This window comes from Glycine soja, chromosome 2 (genome assembly GCF_004193775.1).
Source record: "Glycine soja cultivar W05 chromosome 2, ASM419377v2, whole genome shotgun sequence".
Lineage (NCBI taxonomy): Eukaryota > Viridiplantae > Streptophyta > Magnoliopsida > Fabales > Fabaceae > Glycine > Glycine soja.
Window position 1 is genome coordinate 14,168,659 of NC_041003.1, and position 23,192 is coordinate 14,191,850.

Below are 23,192 nucleotides of genomic sequence, written 5' to 3' on the forward strand. Positions count from 1 at the left end.
AAATGTAAGAAATAAAGAAAAAAAACTTTGAAACTTGATTAATTTATAAAAAAAAAAGCATGTTTTAAGACAAATAAATTCTGAGTTCAAATATCATTTATAAATAACTTAAAATTTATTAAATGAATGAAAGCTCTAAGTCCATAATTTATAAATGCAAAATATTATTTATACACTTTTTTTAACCGTATGAATCAAAGATAAATATTAAAAAAATTATAACTCACCCATCATGTTTTGAACAAATTATGTTAAACCCCCTTACATGATTTATATGGTTTACTTGATCCATCATAGTTTCTAAATTACTTTTAATCAAAATTAATAATTTCAATTTGAAATTTCAGTCGGACAAAACTTATGTTTTTAAACTACCTTTTATATTGAATTTGGGAAGTATAGGATCACACCAGTAGTTAAAGATCTAAATTTAACTCTTATCATTCTCGTATAATAATTGTTTGTATTTTAGACCTATTCATAAAACAATGTTGAGCTTATACTAAAATTAAAGTTTCATTTCAACAATTAAAAAATCCACTAAAGTCATATAGTGGGCGGGTTTGAATAATTTACACAAAATTTTATGTTTTAACCTGTTATCATCAATGTATACAAATAATAAAAAAAATCAACACCAAACTTTATAGTTTATATGTTTGGATTGGGTGTGGTTTTGGAGGGAGAGAAACACAAAAAAGTAAAACAAGAGAGACTGTGTGTAGCCTTTTAATTGAAAAAAAAAGAGAAAAAAGTGTCAAAATTGTGACTCCATCGTTTCAGAATCTTTCTCCTTTTGCCATGATTTGGAAATTTATTTTTGTACATCTATTTTTTAATTTTTAAAAATTAAATAAATTTGTAATAATATAAAAAATAGAAATAATAAATAATTTTGTTTTAAGAAAAAAACAATGCGATAAAAAATTATATTTAATTAGACAATTATCCTTATGCTATTTTTTTTCACTCTCTATTCTACTCATATAAACAAGAAATGATTTTTTTTACAATTTTTTCCTACTTCTATTCATCCAAAGAGTTCATATTTTTCACATTATTTCTTTCCTATTTCTATCTTTCTCATTTATTTATTTTCTATTTCTCTTTTAATCCTAAAAAAAGACATTAAATCCAATAACAAATTTTAATTAAAAAAATAATCTCAAGCACAGAGTTTTTTCTGTGTTTACCTTATTGGTGAATTTGGAACACTATTGATATTATTCTTATTTCCAATGGATTTGGAACTCCCGCCATTTCACCTCCCCAAACCAAAACCAAAACTCATTCTCTCAAGTCTCGACACAGAGAAAATGAAAATGGGCACTCGCAGAAAGAAGAGAGAAGAAGCCCCTCTTTCTCTCTCCGAAGATGATGATGGTGATGAAAATGAAAACTCCCAAAACGAAGGTTCCAAAAGGGTAAAAAACGAAGGTTACGAGCAAGCTAGGGAGCAAAGGATCAAAGAGAACATGGAGAGAATGCAGAAGCTTGGCTTATTCGACCTTTCTCATAAACTCAAACCCCTAAAGAAACAGAAGAAGCGCACCCACCAACCCAATCATTCACCCCAGAGACGCTCTTTCAGGTTTTTTCTTAATTTCTACGTTTATATGTGTTTTGATTGCAGTGGAACGTGAAAAGGAGCAAATTTTCTATCTGGATTTGTTCCTTTCTCCCTAAAGGTGTTACCTTTTTTTTCTTTTCCCTTGTCTGTGGAAGTGGAGACCCATTTCAGTGCATGTTTTGTTCTCCATTGCAAAATAACTTTCGAGGCAACAAATCATTTTGCCAATGGATCAGATCCTTGCTTTTGCGTTCATTTTGCATTTATACATTGGATTTACATTGAAACACGTGCTGGAGCAATTCCAAGTCATGAACGTGAACATGGCTAGGCTAAGATATGATATAACAGTGTTTTGTAATTCAATATTAGGGATTTTGTATTTAAGCTAAGATACACTTTTTTTTAAAGTAAATTAGGTGTTGCTTTTTCTATTAGAATTTGAGTTTTACTTTTTGGTAATATATGCCGAACTTCAATGCAAACTTTTATCATGCAAATTTGAAACTCTAGTTTTGATTGAAGAACACTAAAATTGCTTGAGGAATTGTGGCTAAGTTTTGTTTGAACTATAAAATGGCATTATTTATATGCTCATTAGTCATTATCACAGTTCATCAATTGTGTTGACATGATGATTCAAGAAATACTTTAGAAATATCTGAAGTATCTGAAACATTTCGTGGGTTTGCAGAATAATGAGCCGGGCACCAATTAACTATGCTGAGAGAGATTTTCGCGAGTCAGCAAGTAAGAAAAATGATGAAGTAGAGATTGTTATTCCAGAAGGTACAAACCCTGAAGTTTACACTGAAGAGCAGGAGAAGCTTCTGGGAGACTGTGAGAGTACTTGGGAATTGTATGTAGATGGATATGATGAAGATGGGAACCGTATATATGATCCAATCAAAGGAGAGACATGCCATCAATGCAGGTAATGTTCAAATGTATATTGATAAATTCTCTATGTTCCTTGGGATATGCCTTATTTCCTTGTTGGGTTTATTAGTTTCTATTCCCACACAATTTATTTTGGTAAAAGAAATTAGAAAAGCTTATATTGTTAAAAGAAGATACATATATGCTTACATTGAACATTCCTGTGTCTTTGCCCTGCTTTATTTATTTTAAACATAATCTAGTTCCAATTTCATTTCCTGAAACTTTTTTCCTTGATGTTTCAATTTTAAATTGCCAACTTCTTTAACATGCTTGGTATATTTGACATGTTTTATGTTTGATCTAGAACTACACGTGTTCTGTTACTTTTGCCTCAATCAGATGGAAACTTGGAATGGGAAGGCTTTGCAATTTAGCTATTGCTTTTTGCTGCCTTTTGAATGGTGTGATACCTTAACTAGGGGAAATGGTTTTACACGTTTTTGATTCAAGAACACAGACTCAGTTCCTTTTCGTAGTACAAGTTAACATATAAAGCTGGCGCTTCTTCCATATGATTCTTGTTTCAGGGCAAAGTTTTCATAAATCATTTCTTTTACTTGCAGGCAGAAAACTCTTGGCCAGCATACTCATTGCAACAAATGCGAATTACTCCAAGGGCAATTTTGTGGAGATTGCTTGTACATGAGGTAACATTATTTAAGCTAAGGTTCAGATTGAGAAAATGACTTTTCATTCAGAACTTTAAAAATGATGGCATCTATTATTATGTCAGCCATCTGCGGTGAAAAAATATGGCTCCATCTAAAACTAACAAGTATAACCTTGTGTTGAGTCAACCACTGTCGTTCTGTCAAGTTTGATGAAAGTCATTGTTTCTACTATTATTTTATAGATATGGAGAAAATGTGGTAGAAGCCAACCATAACACAAAATGGACTTGCCCTCCTTGTCGGGATATTTGCAACTGCAGTCGTTGCCGCAGGGGAAAAGGTTGGATGCCTACTGGTAACATATACAGTAAGGTTAGTATTGCACAACATAGTTATTAAAATCTTATGATTTGTGATTTGAATCATACAATTTGATGTGATTCGGTTGGCTATCTATTTCTATTTCTATAGGCTATATTTGAATTATTTTTTATTGTCCCTAGATCTTATGATTCAATACAAGTTATGATTAATGATTCACTACTCACAATTTGAATCTCAAATTCTCGATATGATAACCTTGTTGCATAATATAACATTTGCTTTTTTCCTCTCTTTTGTTCTTAGTTTTTAACTGAACCCAATGCTATGTGATCCATGTTGCTAATCTAACTTGGTAGGACAAGACTTTTGCTGTTGTTTTTGTTCTATCTTTTTGCTGTATGGGATAAAAATAAACTTCAGGTCATCATAAATTATTACATATATTTGCTTCAACATTCTTCAAAGAAAAAGTCTTATCCTTTTTGCCACATGGGGGTGCTGGAACTGATTCTTCCCTTGTAATTTGTATTTGTAAGGTGTCAAAACTGGGTTTCAAATCTGTGGCTCATTATCTGATTAAAAATCGCCGCTCCAAGTTGGAAGGCTCAGATGCTGAAAACATAGTTCCTGAAGAAATATCAGAGGCAGAGGCATCTGCAGATACCACACCGAATAGACCAACTCGCACGAGGGCATCAAAGAAGAGAGCTTAGTGGCATAATATCTATACATGAAGAAAATGACATCATGTTTTGAGTAATGAAGAAAGTTATTACTTGTTTTTTGTTTGAGAAACATACAAGCTTAGCCATTTAACAATGCAAGTTTAGAAGTGGGTTTTGACAAAGTTTTGGTAACAATAATTCATAGGCAGATTTATGGATTATTAAAAGGTGCATACAAACTATTAAAAAAACAAATTATGCTTCTTGATCCTCTATTGAAATGTGATCAATATTAGCTTTGTTTTGAAAAAACAATTTTGCATGATTGGCTGAAACAGTATCGAACACTATTTCCTTGCGTGACCCATAAACAACCCCACGCACTGAAAAAGAAAAAGCATCCAGACTAATCAACAACTGATACATCATTACTTTAAACAATATAATTGCTTGTCACGTGATTTTACGGAATTATTTGATATAAAATAGCAATGTGTTGATTAGCTTAGTTGAAACTTGTATATGCAAGGGTTTCTATTACTATTTCCTATAGCTTTTTTTTTTTGGGTGAATAAGAATATTTTTCGATAGAAAGTTAAGAATTAATTTTTTTAGACATTGAAATTAATATAAGGGGTTGACATCTCCAATAGATGTCTTTTCATGGTTAAGGGACAACATTATTTATTAACCATCTCACACTTTGTTGGTAGCATATAGTATGTTTTAGTTTGTTAATGATTTCTCTCATGAATAAAAAATTATAAGTATTTGATTAGATAATTAAGGATAAAAAAGGGAATTGGACAGAAAATTGGTTTCCTTTTGTTCTCAAGTTTTAACAGCTTATATATTTCACCATGATGTTTTACTAATTAAACGCAATTGAATTTTTTATTTATTTAGATAATGGTTATTATTTAGTTTATTATCATGTTTTAAATGTTATACACTGCACTGATTGCTTTCGGTTCCATTCCATCCACTATTCTTTCACAATCATACATAGATATGATAATGGGGCGGGACGGGTACGGGTATTGTCTCCCCAATCCCTTATCTCAGCTCCCTAACATATCCCCATACCCGTATTCGATACCCGACGGGTTTAAGTTTATTATCTCATCCCCATATTCGTCGGGTATCCCCAACCCTATCCCATACCCGACTCAAATTAGAAAAATATTTTTTGAAAAAAAATTAAAAATTTAATTTTAGAAAAAATAAATTGATTGTTAAACATTTATTTTTAACTACTTATATATCAATAAATCTATTATAGCGCATGTGTCTACAAAAATCGTTAAGAAAATAATATTAAATTATGTAAAAATTCTAAAATAAAATTAACTAGTAATAAAATTTCTATGCCTTTTGATTAAACTATACAAAAATTATAAAGATTTTAAGTGGCTGGGCGGGTTCGGGTTCGAGGTCGGGACAAATCTAGTAATCCCATACCCGTACCCGACTTTTGGTTATCAGGGAAAACCCGAACCCGAACCCATACCCGATCAACTCGGATATTATCCATCAAAGTCGGGACGGATTTGGACGGGTATCCACGAGTACGGGTTTTCTTGCCATGTTTAATCGTACATCACATAATTTGTGATTTTAGCTTAACAAAAGAGTCTACATTTCAAAATCAAAGACTGAAGCAACCATCCCAAACAATCCTAAAATAATTTAATGTGTCTCCAAAATCATGTACGAAATTACTGTTTCTTGATAAAAGCATTAATTGACTATTGACCATTTGAAAATATTACGTTTCTTTTCCTTTAGGGGATAAGGCCAATATAATCAAGGAGCAAGAGCAACATCAATGCCCGAGCTACAAATTCTAATCCTCCCGTAAAATCAATTTAGCACAAATTATAGGTTACCATCAGCAGCATTTTGTAAGGGTGAAGAGAGAAAAGAGAAATCGTGGATTTTAGTTCCTCAAACTTAATGCATATTTGGTGAAAATGTACTTTTAAGACAAATAATTTTTTCAAGGCTTAAATATGTTTTTGTACTTGATATATATCCTTTTTGACATTTAGTCCTTAATAAATTTATCTTTTGAATTGGATCCCTAATATTTTTAAAAGTTTTGTCCGAGATCCTTACCTTAATCGGACACGTTGGCACGTGACGTGTGATGTCAAGTGCGGTGTCACGTGCTTACATTAAATTTTTTTTTTTTAAAGTAATACAACATCGTTTGGATTCAGGTTAAAAGGAAAAAAAAAAAAAAAACTAACCTCAAACCGAAAGAATCAACCTTCTCTCCTTCCATTTCTCACTTCCAATGGTCACTCACTCACTCGACCATTGTGCTTCTTCTTCATCATTCATCTTCTTCTTCTCCCCTCCACCTCTTGTAAACCCTAACCCCCAAAAAACCCAAACCTAAACCCCTAAACGTGAAAGTGCAAAACAAATTTGTTATTCTATTTCCTTTTCATCATTTTTGTTTTGCCCTCTAAAAATTGTTCATATATTTCTTTCCTTAAAGGTTGGTAGTGGATTCGATTGGTGGCGGTGCGTCAAGGTTGGTGATAGTGGTGATGGGGTTGCGATGTCGATGGGGCTGATTAGGTGGTGTGCCGATGGTTTGTGGTGGTTCAAGGAGGCGATGTTGGCATTTGGGTGGAACAATGGTTATGGAGGTGAGGTAGATAGGTCGGGGTGATTTTCTGACACAAAGAGAAAGAGAAAGGAGATGGTGTAAGACATTTTCTCTGTCACACACACACTTTTTTTCTTTCTCTTGCATCCACGTGGACGATGGTGATCAAATCACCAAACTTTGGTCCCATCGAACGGTCGAGATCGAAATAGAGGGAGACCGTGAGACCTCTATCCCAAAGCATAAGTCCTCCATCATTGCCCACATCGAGGAGTAAAGGGAGGCCATGCTCGCAGAGGTCTTTCACGCCACACCTCCACCAAACCCCAATCTCTCTGCCACGCTCAAATCCCTATGGAGGAAGATGGACGCAACGACACTGCTGTGGTTCATGGTGTCAAAGCAGAAGGAGTCAGCATCGTTGCGGACGGAGATAGCGACAACAATGGAGGAGGCGATGGACCCCGCGCAGCTGGTGGTAGAGGCAGTGGAGGAATTTCTAAAGAGCAACGTAGTTGAGATTTTGTAGATGGTGGTTGCAATTATTGTGCAAAACCATGTCATTAATACTTTTAAAAAATTAAAAATAAATCCTAGTCAAACAAATATTACACGTGACATGCTTGCCTATCCGATTAAAGGTCACATAAGCAGATAACGAATTACAATAGAAACTTCGAACAAAACTTTTCATATATTAGAAACCCTATTTGAAAGAAAAATTTATTAAGGATCAAATACAAAAAATGAATATATATCAAAAACCAAAAACACATTTAAGCTTTTTATCAAAGGTTCAGAATCATTACGTTTACTTTTATTCGTTGAATACCTTAGAACATGTGCACAATATTTCTAACTTTAATCTAAACATACACTTATTAGTTGGCTATATAATCATTCTGTTATTTGAAGCTGTAAGAATGTGGATGTAGATAAAAGCTACTCATCACTTTTCTCCTCCTATATTTCACCATGGAACACATTAGTACGAGTGCACTTTAGACTTCGACTCCTCAAACTTTCTACAAGCTTCCTAAAATCTACAGTCATCTAGAGAAATACTACGAATCATTTTATGTTCTTCCTGGTGCCTATATTTTAATGCGCTTTTTACCTTAAACAAAAATGGATACATGTGTCAAACTACAAAAAATAATAATGAAGATCGCGGAGCCATCAGTGGAATGCATAGATATCCACAGAAGAACAACTCGTTCTGCTTACTATATACACTTAAAAACCCTCGTGTTGTGTACTGTTCCAAGTATTGAAATGTTCTATTCAAAGAATCCCCTCTATACAAGAAACCCCGATGACTCAGTTTCATCTTGAATCCAACTTTTGCCACAAATGAACTGTTCTCCTGATGATAGGATCAGCTGAAAACCCTTCTGCGTATGCACTGATAGCTGTTAAAAGGCTGTTGAACTTGCTACCGTTGTCCTGTACACGATTCATTTTTACTAAGTTAAAATACATAAATTGAGCAATGTCAAAACATAATAGCGTACCTTCAACCATTTATAATACTACTACTTATATAATTATAATAAACAAATTCTGTAATTGGACCGAAAAAAAGACCATACTAAAAAAAAATTAAAAATATAGAAATTGAAAACTTAAACTGCCTTCGATGCCACAAACCTCTGGTTTATTAAATGAGAGATCTTTTATAGCGAGCGGTACCATGTACAATGGAAGATCAGAGCGCAACAATGCCTGTCATAATTTGAAGTACTAACACATAAAGACAAAATTGTATATATAACAGGACAAATAGATGCTGCAAAACAAGTAGAAAAAAGTGGAGAGAAGTAAATATTAGAGATTAAGATGCTTGCCAGTTCCTTGCTCAAGACTGCCTGCTCAGCATTTTCGATCAAGGCCTAGAAGAAAAATGGCAAATGTAAGCACAATATAAGTGGAGCGTCAATGGGGCATATGAAGGTGAGCTACAATAATTTTAAAAGTAAAATCATACTATCATTTACAGTAAGGAACTGACTACATTCAGATGCTAAATGTAACAAGAAACCTCACTAATAATGTTGAACCAGACATAAATTCCAATGAGAACATTTTAATCATCATGTGAGCAAACTTGCACATGAAGCATAGTATCAATCAGCAATACCTTTTTAATGTGATCCTCTTTAATTTGATCAACGGAATCCAACAACCTCTCCAATGTGCCTGTTCATATAGGTGAAGAGATATGCTTAAAACCATACATACATTAAAAAATATACAAGGTACAAGACCAAGTAACTTAAAACAAAAATCTTTTGCCAGTGTGTTCTAGAAAGTTAAATTATTTGGATGACTATATATTATCACATGCCAACCAAGCACCCAACCAATAAAACTCAAAAGTCAAAATTAATTCAAATAGTTTTTAAAACACTCAATAAGTAGAAGAACCAAACTGGGAAGGGAAAACAATCAAAGAAAGGACTGTTATATCTGCAGCATTATAAACTATTTAAGTCAATTAACTTACACTGTCTTTTTCTGGACAGTGTAATAAAGGTACTGTCAATTTGTGATTTTCCAGCCAAACCAAACACTCAAAATACATAAAGCAAAGGAATTATGATAAGAACCCAGGTATTTCATTACAGAAAGAAGTAATTCCAATGATAAGTCAGTGCATAACCTCTGACTCTCACAGGAAAAGAAAAAGGAAAAAAAATAAAACAGATAGAGCAGCACATAGCAGGGAACTCGAGCCCAAACCTCACCAAATTCTTGCCCAACCTCTCTCCTTTACCTGTGGCATTTTATCCAAGAGAGACCTCACTTTTTCTCTGTCTACTTTCTCTACTTGCTATATAAGCATTCAGTTATAAGTATAGTAAAAAACCCTCTTTCCCTCCCTCACCTTCCTCCCATGGTCCAGCGTAGGGGGTACCCTAACAAATTTATTAACACTCACATTTTCTTTTCCCTTACCATGTCTCCTTTTTTTTTTTTTTTTTTATCAGCCAAAATAATATAAATATTAAATGAGTACCAGAGGTACTAATAGGTAAAAGTTGCAGATTACGTTTCTGCTACATTCAAATCAGCCAATTGTTGATCCAGAGCAGAATGTAACCACACAAAAGAAGCTGTACATATATTTGACCTACAGTCCTATCTGCTAGTAATGCAGAATCCGGACCTAAGATTTGAATACCACTGATTATAGTGAGTGGTAAATAGATATTAGATTCTCGATTTGGGCATAAGCAAATAAAAATGCTTGCTTATTAGATAGGAAGATAGACTCTCATAGTTAAGCTTGTAAAAGTCAAATCACAGACCATGGCACTTGGTGAATATTGAATTCTCACAATGCCAGAACATGCTTTACCAATGAATCCAACACTAGACAAGAATCCTCAACTTAACACAACGTAACCTTTTGGAAAAAAATAAAGCAAAAGTTAATAAACCTCACCAAATCTACTAAGTAATTGCACAGCATGAACATCTCCAATTCCATGAACTCCTGCATTTATAAAGTATTAAAAGTATTAAATATTTGTTAAAATTTCAGAAGCTTATATAACTTTACCCCTAAGAGCATGCTTGGTACAGGATCATTCTAAGGAAATGATGATTCAATAGTTTGTCACATAAAAATACATATAATGGTGATTCCAATCCTAAGGACTAGACTCCTTCCAAAAATAAGAATGGCCCGAGGATGGGATTCCTTCTACAATAAGTGAATTTCTACAATGATGCAGGATATTGGTCTTGTTGAAATTAAGGAGAAAAGATAGAAAAGAAAGAATGGAAGATACAGTTTACTAATGAAATTGTGATATTATGATGATGTGGTGATAAATCACTGACCTAATACCAGTACAACTAAAGAACTAACATTCCTGACACAAGACTAAAAACAAAAATAATAATTCTAATTCTAACAGATCTAATGCCCATTGATTTCATAGGTGACACTACTGACTAATAAGAAACTATGCATATCCACAAATTTGAAAAGCTTATCAGGCTCACAATTACCCTTTTCTATTTTGTTTCTCATGTTTCAGCAAATGACGTTTGAAATGGAGGAGACAAAATAACCTGGAATATTATCAGATCTATCACCAGTAAGTGCGATCATATCTGCAAACTGGGATGGTTTCAGACCTCCATATCTCTCTTCAAAATCCTCAACTCCAAACGAAACCATCCTGTTGAAAGTAATAGAAACAGTCCAAAAGCATAAGAATAAATTACTTTGTAATATTATTATTAAATAGATTATAACACTTAATTTTTTAAAATCTTTCTGTGGCAGCCTTGTTGCACTTTATTTGAATTTGATTTTTGAGGAAGCATATTATTGAATTGCTATCAAGCATGCAACACATGTAATACAGTTTTTTCATCATTAGTTTATGAAAAAAGTTCATGCAGCACTCAATAAGCAATAGTAAGAGATAGAGCAACATGTGTTAGCATAATATTTAGATAGCCAATCAGGTATAATTGTCCACACTCTGTAAAATAGCAGAACCAGGGAGTTCAAATGTAAAAAACGGATCTATTTTTCAATTGTTTTGCTCTAGTAATGTGATTATCTATGTATAAAAGGGTAAGTGGGAGGAAAAAAAGGTAAAAATAAAAAGTTTATTAGACGATTTCTCGTTATATTAAAGTCAGAAATAAAGTGCTATCATATCAATTATTGCACTGTATCATTAGCCAGCACAAGACATAAAAGCAGAAATTATGTCTGATACTAACTCATCACCACGCGGAGCAATTCGAAGTAGACGTAGCGAAGGAGATAAAATCTGAAAAAAGTCTTTGTCGGGGGAGACAACTCGTACCTATTATTAAGATAAGACAAACATAAGTAGTGGTGACTTAGTAATGTCTTTGAGGGCATTTCCATAAAGAAAGCATAAATATCAAGCTATTTATAATTTTATTCAAGCAGAATGGCCACATCATAATTCAATCAAGTCTCATCAATCACACTAGTAATTAGCATGAAAACACCATAATAATCATTGGCAGCAACTTCAATATCATCAACAGACTAAGAAATATACAAATCAAACAAAACAGAAAATCAATGGTATTTTCACCAATACTAAATAATAATTACTACCAGGAGGAGGCAATTGACAACAGAGGACAAGGAAAATCTTCAACTGTCAAACCACAGGAAGGTAGTCAAAAGTAATTCGATTGCACAGCTATTCAGCTAAGCAAATTTTAACCTTCTTTATCAAAGCTTCAATATCACTACTTTTCCTTTCTACTTCCATTCAATTTAACCAAAATGAAATTGATACTTAAGAAACAATGTAGTTAACTTGTTTAAAACCCAGAAGATTTAACATTTCAACTGATTAATAAACTCAACACATGCAACAAGAAACACATATTTATAAAACTACTAGAATTAAGAATGGATTGCGCTTAACTAAACCCCAAAAGATTACTCAAGGGGAAAGGATTGCCCAGTTCATTATGTATTTTTGGCCATATACATAGTCATGGGATCTCCACTCTCACACCTAGGACAAGATATCTAGAGCATGAGGCTTGCAAGACCAGACATATACAGTGTCCCAAGATTATATAGGTTGTAATACCATATTAGAATTGAGAACAGAATACAGATTGGGCTTTAATTCAACCCAAAAAGCTAGCTCAAGGAGGAAATATTGCCCAAGTAATTATATGGAATATTTTGACCATATACCTAGCTGAAGTGGGATCTTAATAATAACATTGTTATTAAACTGAATAACACAACATTGACAATTATACAAATAGCAATGCTTACAGTAGAGAGAGGTTTTGCAGGTACTCTCTTAATGAAATGCACATTTACAACCATAATTGTACATATTCATTTGGTCAAGACTCAAGAGAACAATATTTTCTCAAATCTGAAAATGTGCATTAAGTAATATTCAAATTCATTAAGGAGATCACCTTGTACCCAGCATCAACACTCCTTAAGGCTAATGTTCCAATCACATCATCTGCCTCTACACCTGGAACCTATCATCAAATGATGTATATCAATTATATTATATTACACCCTTAAAATCTGTAAGCAGTATAAATCCACCACTTATACTTGCCTCAATTATTTTTATGGACATAGCCTTGATGGATGCTTTGAAGTATTGAAGTCCCTGAACAATGGTATCAGGAGTTGGAGGACGGTTGCTCTTGTATGCGGGGTATAGATTGTGCCGAAAATTCTGGCCTTCAAATAAAGTGCACATGAAATTAATATTCATAACATTATGAAGCTGTAATACAAAGTGTTGAAGTAAGACATGGTCAACAAATACAGGTAAAGCTCACTTAAATAGGGAAATTAATCAGTTAGTCATTCTAAAAACACAGTAAATCATAATAATATTAACTACCCCAGTGTGATTTGAATTGAAACCCATTAAAATCAAAGTGAGACAAATATGAACAGAATAAAAGATCAGGATAAAGAACCACATTATTACAGCCTACAATTATAAGCAGATTGATATTGTGGTCCTCAAATGAAGGTTGAGAAAAGAATATAAAGATGGGACAGTACAATCCAGGAAGTACATATTTATATTTAATTTGGCTTACAACAGACCAGGAAGACAAACACACGGTCTTCATTGATATGGAAAAGGTGAAAGATATGGTGCCAAGAGATGTATGGTGGAAGGGCCCAAAAGAAGAAAGGACACTCCATATTGCCTATTTAGAGCAAACAAGGCTATGTATGAGGGGATCACAACTGGTATGAGTATAAGTTAAGGTCACAAATAACAATAGATTTTCCAAAAACTATAGGACTGCATCAAGGGTAAACTTTGAGCCCCAATCTTTGTACTACTACTACAGAGCATATTCAAGAGCAGTAGCATGATGCATGCTTTTTGGCAGATGATATAGTCCTAGGTGGAGAGTTGAGAGGGAGATCAACGGGATGTTCTTGACGTGGAGCTGGGTTTTGGAAGGCATACCTCAACAAAATTCTCACGGTTTAAGTATCATCGATATATTAAACATAAGACAGAGAAATAGAGGGAAATGTAAACTGTAGGTTTCAAGCAGGGTGAATGAAGAGGAGTGCCTTGAGTGTTATTTGCAACAAAAAGGTAAGTACCATCCAAGCTTAAGAAAAAAATTTACCACCGCTTTAACTATAAGACCCGCAACACTGTATAGACTAAGTGTTGGGAAGTAATAGGCCAACAAAATAATATATACTCAATGTTTTGTCAATGGACATGATTGATGATTCACACTAGAAGTCTAGAACACTATGGCATCATTTGATCCATTTAGCCAACCCAACCTATAGGGAAAAGGCTAGATTGGTTTTGTAAGTTGGCTTAGAAATATAAGTATATAACCAAAGCATTAGATTCTCCAAAATCTAGAGCCTAACTTTCTTGACAAGTCCGGATTACCTCCAACCTTATGATGACAAAAGTGCATCATCTGAATGAAATCCAGACATATGAATGTCAAAGGCACCTAAATAGAGAGTTTAGGAGCTAGAGGAGTTTTACTTGGGGTGGGTGGACAAAGTAAGAGAGCACTTTATTTGTGCAAGCCAAATAATTTAAGAAAAAATGCATAGAAATTTTTTTTTAAAAAAAAATTAGGCACACCGCACACCATTCCACTCTTGCCCATATATAACCACAAAAGAATGAGGTTCAAATCCTGACACTGTTCTCATATTCCAACTTCATCATGCAAATACTGAAACTCAGAAACAAACATACCTTTTGCAGTAAAACTTTCTTTTGATGAATTATATGTATGACCAATAGGAATTCCTGAAATGAAAAGGTTTTCTCTATTAAAATTGTATTTGAGAGTGGCTTTACAAGCCAGTGAACCTGAGAAATGCAAATTAGCTGCTAGGAAGAAAGAGACGCAAGATGATGCGTTTCAAATCCTTAATATGCCCAGAAACTATCAGTACATCAACAGCTTGTAGAAGGAATTTGTACATGACTGAACATAGTTTCCTCCTATGCTACTGTCTTCACAGATCATAATAAGTTCCCTCTACGTACAACATCCTAGATTATCAGTGCAAGAATTTGGTGGGAAATCATGCAGCAAATAGTACTTTATTGTCTATTTATCTAATTATACTTTCCAGGTGAAAAAATATTTCTTTCTCTTCAGTTTCTGATCAAAATCAAACTAAAGGATGCTATTTCCTAAAATGCTAATGATTAGACATCAAATTACTTCTAATTTCTGTAATATTTATTCTTTTATTTATGATTAAGGTAAACCATGATATGAATCCATTAGTACAAGATATGCCAAAACAAACTCAAGAAGATTGCAAAATATCATTAAAACATCCAACTCCATTAATTTTTCACTACAAAATTCCTATTGTCATGTTAAAACAAAAGGCCAATACTTTGGCAGGAACGTCCAGCAGAAATAGAGCAATAGCATAAGTCTATATTCCAAGTTTTAGTGAGGCAGATAGCACAAGGATGTTTTAGTCTTATCCTCAACAGGAAACCTTGTATACTTCATATAAAAGAAATGTAAATAGTGTATGACCAATATTGCTAGTAGAGGATGTTATAAGGTTAAATATTATGACCAATATTGCCAATCTGGAAACCAGACTGAAAAGATGCACAGGTTTAATCAAACTTAACAACATCAAATTATTTTATTTGTATAACCAGTTTGACACATTATCTTTTTTGTAAACATCTCATTAACTTCGTAAGTCAGTGTAATATGAATTCAATTTTCTTATGGAGGAATCATTTGAAAATGCAGACCAAACTGAACAGATCTCCTAAAGTTAAAGATCACACAAACAGTACCAAAGTTATGTAGGTGTCAATTCTTCCATTTCATTCACAACCACATTTCTAATTTAGGGCTTCATCCATTATGCCCATCGTGCTATCCTTGTATTCCATGTTTTGCCTCCCAGCATCTTTATTGTCATTGGAGTCAATAATTTTTCTTTTCTATTCTTTTGTAAATAAAGCAATCCAAATTCAGTCAAGGAAACCAATACTATCTCAATCAAAACGTTAGGAGCACAGCAAAATGCTGCATCAAAACTATAGTTCATATTAGAGTATGTTGTTAGTCAACTGTGAAAATAGTTTTGTAAACTAATTGTAAGGGCTATTAGCTTTTGCTAACGACACCTATCTTAGAGTTGGTTAGAATTAGTTAGAGTTGGTTAGGTTCTGTTAGTTAATTACAATTTTGTTAGTTAGTTACAATATGTTACAATAATAGAACAGAGGTCTATATATACCTCTTTTATAACCTTCTGTAATTAACTTTTGATAATCAATAAAATTAACCTTTATGTTCAACAAGTTTTCTCTCCCTTCTCTCTCTCAGTTTATTCAACATGGTTTGACAGGCTAAAATCTACTTTACTGCAGTTTGGTTTTATTGGAAGCAAAAGTGATTCATCTTTATTCATTTTTCGCCAACAAATTCATGTTTATCTCCTGGTCTATGTGGATGGTATAATTCTAACAGGTAGTTCACCTTCACTAATACATCAGATTACATACAAGTTAAACACTGCTTTTTCACTCAAGCAACTTGGTCATCTAGATTATTTCCTAGGTCTGGAAATCAAGTATCTACCCAACAGTTCTATCCTTATGACTCAGACCAAGTACATTAGAGATTTACTTCACAAGACTAACATGGCTGTTAAGCTCACTCTATCTCTTCTCCAATGGTATCCAACTGCAAGTTGTCTCGACATGGTGCTGATGTTTTTCATGATCCAACCTTATACAAGTCTGTAGTTGGTGCATTACAGTATGCTACCCTTACTAGACCTGAGATCAGTTTTGCTGTCAACAAAGTTTGCCAATTTATGGCTGCTCCTTTGGATTCTCACTGGACAGTGGTAAAACGGATATTAAGGTATCTGAAGGGCACTTTGTTTCATGGTTTGCTTCTTCAACCTATATCTGTTACAAAGCCCTTAGTTATTCGAGCCTTTTGTGATGCTGACTGGGCATCAGATGTGGATGACAGGCGCTCTACCTCAGGAACTGCTATTTTTCTTGGTCCAAACTTAATCTCTTGGTGGTCTCAAAAGCAGAAAGTTACTGTCAGGTCTAATACAGAAGCTGAGTATCGCAGTATAGCTCAGACTTCCACTGAATTAACTTGGATTCATACTCTGCTAACAGAATTGCAAGTTTCATTCACTACTCCTGTTATTTTTTGTGATAATCAGAGTGCAGTTTCTATTGCACACAATCCAGTTTTTCATAACCGTACCAAACACATGGAAATTGATGTCTTTTTTGTAAGAGAGAAGATTCTGGCCAAGCAGCTTACTATTGTCCATGTTCCAGCTTTAGATCAGTGGGCTGACATTCTCACCAAGCCTCTTTCTGCGTCACGATTTGAAGTTCTTCAAGGCAAACTCAATGTGAAGAGTGTTTCTCCTGAAAACTCTTCCCCTTGAGTTTGAGGGGGGTATTAGAGTATGTTGTTAGTCAACTGTGAAAACAGTTCTGTAAACTAATTGTAAGGGCTGTTAGCTTTTGCTAACAGCACCTATCTTAGAGTTGGTTAGAATCAGTTAAAGTTGGTTAGAATCAGTTAGAGTCGGTTAGATTCTGTTAGTTAGTTACAATTCTGTTAGTTAGTGACAATCTATTACAATAATAGAACAAAGGTCTATCTATACCTCTTTTATAACCTTCTGTAATTAACTTTTGATAATCAATAAAATTAGCCTTTATGTTCAACAAGTTTTCTCTCCCTTCTATCTCTCAGTTTATTCAACAGTTCATAATTGATCATCAATGTAATCGCACTGCATACACCAGTAGAAACTAAATAGTACAGAAAAGTATCTCAAAGATTAAAAAAAGCTAATTTTTTATTAGCATGAAGGATATAAGAGGAAAAAATTAAAAAAGCATACAAGCAAATATAGAGGTGGTCACTCACCATCATGGTCAAACACTACCTGCATGCAAAAGAAACCAAACTATATCCGTAAGATTAACTGATTGTAAACACGGGGAAAAGAAAAAGATTGAAATAACAGGAAAAAAAATAGTGACAATGAAATTTTTATGGAAATACATGTTTTTTCACATAAATAAAGACATGATGAACAGAACTTACCACAACATGGGAAGGGATAAATTTCAGAACATCAATTATCTGCAAGAAATATAACCAAGAATAACTATAAGATAAAAACAGCACATCAATTAAACAAAATGAAACTTGTATGTGTATTCATTATTCAACCACAATTAAAATCATATACATACTGTACTGTCAATTAAAAAAAATTGTGGTTCAATTTGAATGACTTCCAAGAAATCTGCATTATTTTTCTTCTTTGTTGATTAAGAAAACAGCACTACAGAGTTTCTTCAATGCAAATTAAAATTATTGCTCATTAAGTCTCTAAGATTAATCAAGAAGTGAAAAATGCTGCAGAAAAGTTAAATTATAGCTCTTTTAAGACCATATGTTTGCACTTGCTGACACAGCAAACAGCATTATTTGATTAGACATACGATTTATATTATAAAGGTGTTTATATTTATATTATAATACAATGATAATGCCCACATGACAATGCCAAATGTAAGTCACTTAACAATAATATAAGAAGGTAAGAGATTATACTTACAGGCATACTTTGATGAGTATTGTATTTATAAAACTGTTGAAAATATACTTTTGTAACTGCATAATATTTTATTTTTCAATTTTTAAAATAGGATTTAGTAAATAAGTTGATTTCCTATATTTTAGGGGTAAGTCAGTTTTAATGGATTAGCCTAGTCAATAAGTGGTTCCTATCTTTAAGGAGCAAGTTAGTTTTAATATTCTATTTTGTTAATATCTTGTTATCTAATTAGTTTATCTTTTGCTATTTATTGTATCACTGTTGAGAACAATTTGAATTAGAATAGAATAATTCTATTTCTTCTGCATATGCATTGTCTCTCTTCTCTCCTCTGTTTTTATAATTTCCTCCACAAAACCAACAATTGGTATCAGAGTCTTATTCTTACGGGACTTTTACCATGGAAGGTGAAGCAAGTTTTTCCCACATAACTCTTCCAATCTTTGATGGAGAGAATTATGATCTTTGGAAAGTGAAAATGCAATCCTACATGGAGTCTTTGGATTTATGGGATGCCGTGGAAGAGGATTATGAAATATATCCGCTGCCTGAAAATCCCACCATGGCCCAAATTAAAAATCACAAGGAAAGAAAGATGAAGAAGGCAAAGGCGAGATCATGTTTGTTCACTGGTGTTTCACAAATGATATTCATCAAAATCATGACTCTTAAATCACCCAAAGCAATTTGGGATTATCTGAAAGAGGAATACGCTGGAGATGATAGAATACGAAGCATGCAAGTGCTGAATTTAAGGAGGGAATTTGAGCTTCAAAGGATGCAAGAGTCAGAGACAATCAAAGAATACTCAAACAAATTGTGGGGTATTGCCAACAAGATAAAGTTGTTGGGAAGTGATTTTGCTGATTCGAGAATTGTAGAGAAAATTTTGGTAACGGTGCCAGAGAAGTATGAAGCATCTATAGCTTCATTGGAGAACACAAAGGATCTGTCGAAAATCACATTGGCAGAAGTGCTACATGCCCTGCAAGCTCAAGAGCAGCGAAGGTTGATGAGGCAAGATCGTGTTGTCGAAGGTGCTTTGCCCGCCAAACATCATGAAGTTGATGAAAGCAAAAAGAATTTTTTCAAGAAGAATCAACCAGCAAGCAGCGAAAACAGTGCAAACAACCAAGGTAAGGATAAAAAGAAAAATTATCCACCTTGTCAGCATTGTGGCAAAAAAGGTCATGCACCTTTCAGATGTTGGAGGAGACCAGATGCAAAATGTAACAAGTGCAACCAGATAGGACATGAAGCGGTGATCTGCCCCAACAAAAATCACCATGATGAGGGAGCTCAGATTGCTAATCAAGAAGAGGAGGACCAACTGGTTGTGGCCACATGCTTCTTGAGTAGTGAATCAAGTGAAAGTTGGTTGATTGATAGTGGTTGTACGAATCACATGACATATGATAAGACTCTATTCAAGGATTTGAAGCCAACTAATGTCTCAAAGGTCAGAATTGGGAATGGTGGCTATATTCCTGTAAAAGGAAAAGGAACTGTTGCAATTTCAACGTGTTCAGGTATTAAATTAATATCAGATGTTCTTTATGTACCTAACATTGACCAAAACTTGCTAAGTGTAGGTCAATTGATTAAAAAGGGATTTAAAGTGTCCTTTGAACATCAACATTGCTTTATCTATGACAATTTTGGCCGGGAAGTTCTAAGGGTTAAAATGAAAGGTAAAAGCTTTTCATTTGATCCAGCAGAGGAGGAGCATACAACCTATTTCACTCAAGTCACACCCATGGAATTCAAGCACAAGAGGCTTGATCATTGCCATCTTGAAAGAATGCTAAACATGAAAAAAAGAAAATATGCAAAAGAAAATTTGAAGAAGTTTCAAATGGAGGAATGCAAGTCTGTTAGTACACCAATGAATCAAAAGGAGAAGTTTAGCAAGGAAGAAGGTGTTGATAACATTGATGAAGGATATTATGGGAGCTTGATTGGATGTCTAATGTATCTCACTACAACAAGGTCAAACATTCTATTTTCTAAAAAGAACAAAACTGGAATTTTTGTTGACAATCAAGAAGTCATTGCTATTGCAAACAATCCCGTATGTCATGGGAAGACTAAACATTTCAACATCAAGGTCTATTATTTGATAAAGATGCAACAAAATGGAGAAGTGAACTTAATTTACTGCAAGTCTAAAGATCAACTAGCTGACATGTTTACAAAGTCACTACCTATCAACAAACTTGAACTCAAAGAATTGGAGTTTGCAGTTCCAAAAGCAAGGAGGAGTGTTGAAGATATACTTTTGTAACTGCATAATATTTTATTTTTCAATTTTTAAAATAAGATTTAATAAATAAGTTGATTTCCTATATTTTAGGGGTAAGTCAGTTTTAATGGATTAGCCTAGTCAATAAGTGGTTCCTATCTTTAAGGAGCAAGTTAGTTTTAATATTCTATTTTGCTAATATCTTGTTATCTAATTAGTTTATCTTTTGTTATTTATTGTATCACTGCTGAGAACAATTTGAATTAGAATAGAATAATTCTATTTCCTCTGCATATGCATTGTCTCTCTTCTCTCCTCTGTTTTCCTCCACAAAACTAACAAAAACAAAAAAAGACTAACAATTTGATTTAACAAGTTAATCTTTTACTCTGAACACACTGATCAGCTTATCCCAAGAAACTACAAGCCAAAATACCCTTCACCTTTCCGTGTTTGGAACAATTGCTCTTCAAATTCAAACTATCTTATATTTTGTAAGTGTATATGAGTAACTAGCTCAGAACTAGTTACTCATATACACTTACATATTTCATTGTCTCTCCCAAATTATTTGTCTTTTTTAATGGGCATTAAAATTAGTTCTTTATATTTTTCCACAAAACTCAGTAATCTTGTTGAGGGGCAAAACTCTCTTCATCTATAGCTTTATTGTCAGAGACCAATGCAAATGTAGGAGCATAAAAGTTTATGAATTCTACAAATTCAAATGAGAAAATAAAAATTCGAACATCTTCATATACATCTATACAGATAACTTACAAGAGATAGTGCTGTAAACATCATTAAAACCCAATCTCCATTTCCATCAGCATGTGTTAGATGACCATGATGCAACTTTGCTATCACACCATGAAAAAGATTAACAACAATCAGTAACACTCCTCAAACAAAACCCCAAATCAAAAATTAAAAAATCAAAGAGTGAATAATAGAAAGCCAATTAGCCAAAATAGCTTTTAATTTTATCAATAGCAAAATTTACACAAAAAAGACACAAGTTTTATCGAAATACATGACACAATTAAACTCCTCTTGTTCAAAACCTATAGCAACATAGCAAATACACATCTCCAAATAGAAAATAATTCAAGTAAAGCCTCATTTTAGTGCCTGAATTTGTAAGGCACAGTCACAGTAGTCTCTAGAATCAGAAAAAATGTTAAATAAATTGTTTAAATACCTTTAGTCCTTAGCATTTTTTTCTTTTCATGTTTTTGTTGTTTTAGTCCTTACAAATTATGTTTACTTTTCTTTTCGTCCTTTAAGAAGTTTAGATAACATTTTTTCCACTGTTTAAAGCGCCACCTAAACCGTTTTAAGAGCAAAAAATATAACAAACATAAATTTACAAGGACTAAAACAAACAAAAAAAATTGCAAGGAAGAAAAGCAAAACAAAGGTATTTAAGCCTAAATAAATCCCTGAAATTAAAATTAATGTCAATAGTAACTTTAGGACAGGAATTTTAATTTCAAGGATTTATTTGACATTTTTCTAATTCCAAATACTACTACGACAGCGCCTCACAAATTCAGGGACTAAATTCCAGGGTTTACTCAAAATAATAATTCAGAGGAAACGAAGCCAACAAACACAACAAGTTTAAAAAGACATTGGATAAGATCACGATGTCGATGTAGATGATGGTCCATAAAACATTCACCACATCACACCCTAGAAAAGGAAGTGAAGAACACAATTCTAATTCTGCGTGAACTAAAAGTTGCAAAGAAAACGAAACGTGCCTAAAAGCTTGTAGTACGCGCGGTGAATAATCGAAGTTCCGTCAATGATCATAACTCTGCCATTCAAAGGCTCGGCGTTCGTCACGAGTTCCGCATTGCCAGCAGAACCTGACTGCAGCGCTTGAGCGGTTCCGGTTCCGATTCCGATTCCGGCTTCGGGAATCAACGTCCCCGACGCGGCGGCACTTCGCGGAGTTGCGGGAACGGCTCCCGGCGATTCTGAAGTAGCTCTACAATAACCCTAACGATAAACGTAAAAAAACAACAAAAAAGAAAGAAAATTCAACAGAATGAAAACACAGCACAGTGCAGCGAGTAACGATAACAACAATAATTGGTGAGTGCGTTACCTTAGAGAGTAGCGCGCGCGAGCGCGAAGAAAGAAGCAGCGACGGGGTTTGAAGATTGCAAGTGAAACCCGAGGCGGTAACGTGGCGCGGGAACGGAAGCTTCCTCCAGAAGGAATGAGAGTGAAGAAACAAAAACTGGTACTTATAGCAACACGCCATTTGTGTGAAATTTGTCGCTATAGCAGTGACAGTCACAGCATATAGACGTTGAAGCAAGTCACGGCATGGAAGACAAGAGAGACCGCGAGAGAAATGGAAGAGAAACAAACCTTGTGCTTAGCTGTGTCGGAAACAGGTGCTAAATAGCAAATATACAATTTTGGGCCAAACAGCGGGTGGCCCATTTTGTTCGCACCACCATTTTTATAATTCACATCCTATTATTTTCCTCAACCTGGGAAGCCTGCATTCTAAAGGGGCTCTTTTTGGTGAGA

The 23,192-nt window shown here is 33.9% G+C and overlaps 2 protein-coding genes across 3 annotated transcripts; one reads left to right on the top strand and one right to left on the bottom strand.

Moving 5' to 3' along the window:
- The first annotated feature begins 1,256 nt into the window (after positions 1-1,256).
- On the top strand, positions 1,257-4,384 carry LOC114389013 (cell division cycle-associated 7-like protein). Its single transcript, XM_028349593.1, has 5 exons — positions 1,257-1,591; positions 2,265-2,504; positions 3,076-3,159; positions 3,366-3,495; positions 3,984-4,384. Exons 1-5 carry the CDS (start codon positions 1,317-1,319, stop codon positions 4,158-4,160), a joined length of 906 nt encoding a protein of 301 aa, XP_028205394.1. The 5' UTR covers positions 1,257-1,316; the 3' UTR covers positions 4,161-4,384.
- Positions 4,385-7,675: 3,291 nt separating this feature from the next.
- Positions 7,676-23,036, bottom strand: LOC114389017 (DNA polymerase I, thermostable-like). 2 transcript variants are annotated; one of them, XM_028349600.1, is made up of 15 exons: positions 22,759-23,035; positions 22,409-22,649; positions 21,423-21,502; positions 17,881-17,919; positions 17,701-17,719; positions 14,493-14,546; positions 12,840-12,967; positions 12,688-12,756; positions 11,482-11,567; positions 10,816-10,925; positions 10,181-10,231; positions 8,873-8,931; positions 8,580-8,624; positions 8,383-8,457; positions 7,676-8,178 (listed from the first exon to the last, which is right to left on the bottom strand). In XM_028349600.1, the coding sequence occupies exons 1-15, from the start codon at positions 22,915-22,917 to the stop codon at positions 8,059-8,061; spliced, it is 1,335 nt and encodes a 444-aa protein (XP_028205401.1). In that variant the 5' UTR covers positions 22,918-23,035; the 3' UTR covers positions 7,676-8,058. The 2 variants fall into 2 exon arrangements, with proteins under 2 accessions (XP_028205401.1, XP_028205407.1); XM_028349606.1 differs by lacking the exon at positions 14,493-14,546 and having other exon boundaries at positions 22,759-23,036.
- Positions 23,037-23,192: the final 156 nt, after the last annotated feature.

Excerpts from the sequence above, each read along its gene's own strand:
- LOC114389013 (XM_028349593.1), top strand. The coding sequence starts at position 1,317 with ATGAAAATGGGCACTCGCAGAAAGAAGAGAGAAGAAGCCCCTCTTTCT. Across the intron at positions 2,505-3,075 it reads GAGACATGCCATCAATGCAG|GCAGAAAACTCTTGGCCAGC; the intron begins GTAATGTTCAAA and ends TTTTACTTGCAG. Across the intron at positions 3,496-3,983 it reads CTGGTAACATATACAGTAAG|GTGTCAAAACTGGGTTTCAA; the intron begins GTTAGTATTGCA and ends TGTATTTGTAAG.
- LOC114389017 (XM_028349600.1), bottom strand. The coding sequence starts at position 22,917 with ATGGCGTGTTGCTATAAGTACCAGTTTTTGTTTCTTCACTCTCATTCC. Across the intron at positions 22,650-22,758 it reads CGCGCGCGCTACTCTCTAAG|GGTTATTGTAGAGCTACTTC; the intron begins GTAACGCACTCA and ends GTTTATCGTTAG. Across the intron at positions 12,757-12,839 it reads TGTCCATAAAAATAATTGAG|GTTCCAGGTGTAGAGGCAGA; the intron begins GCAAGTATAAGT and ends ATTTGATGATAG.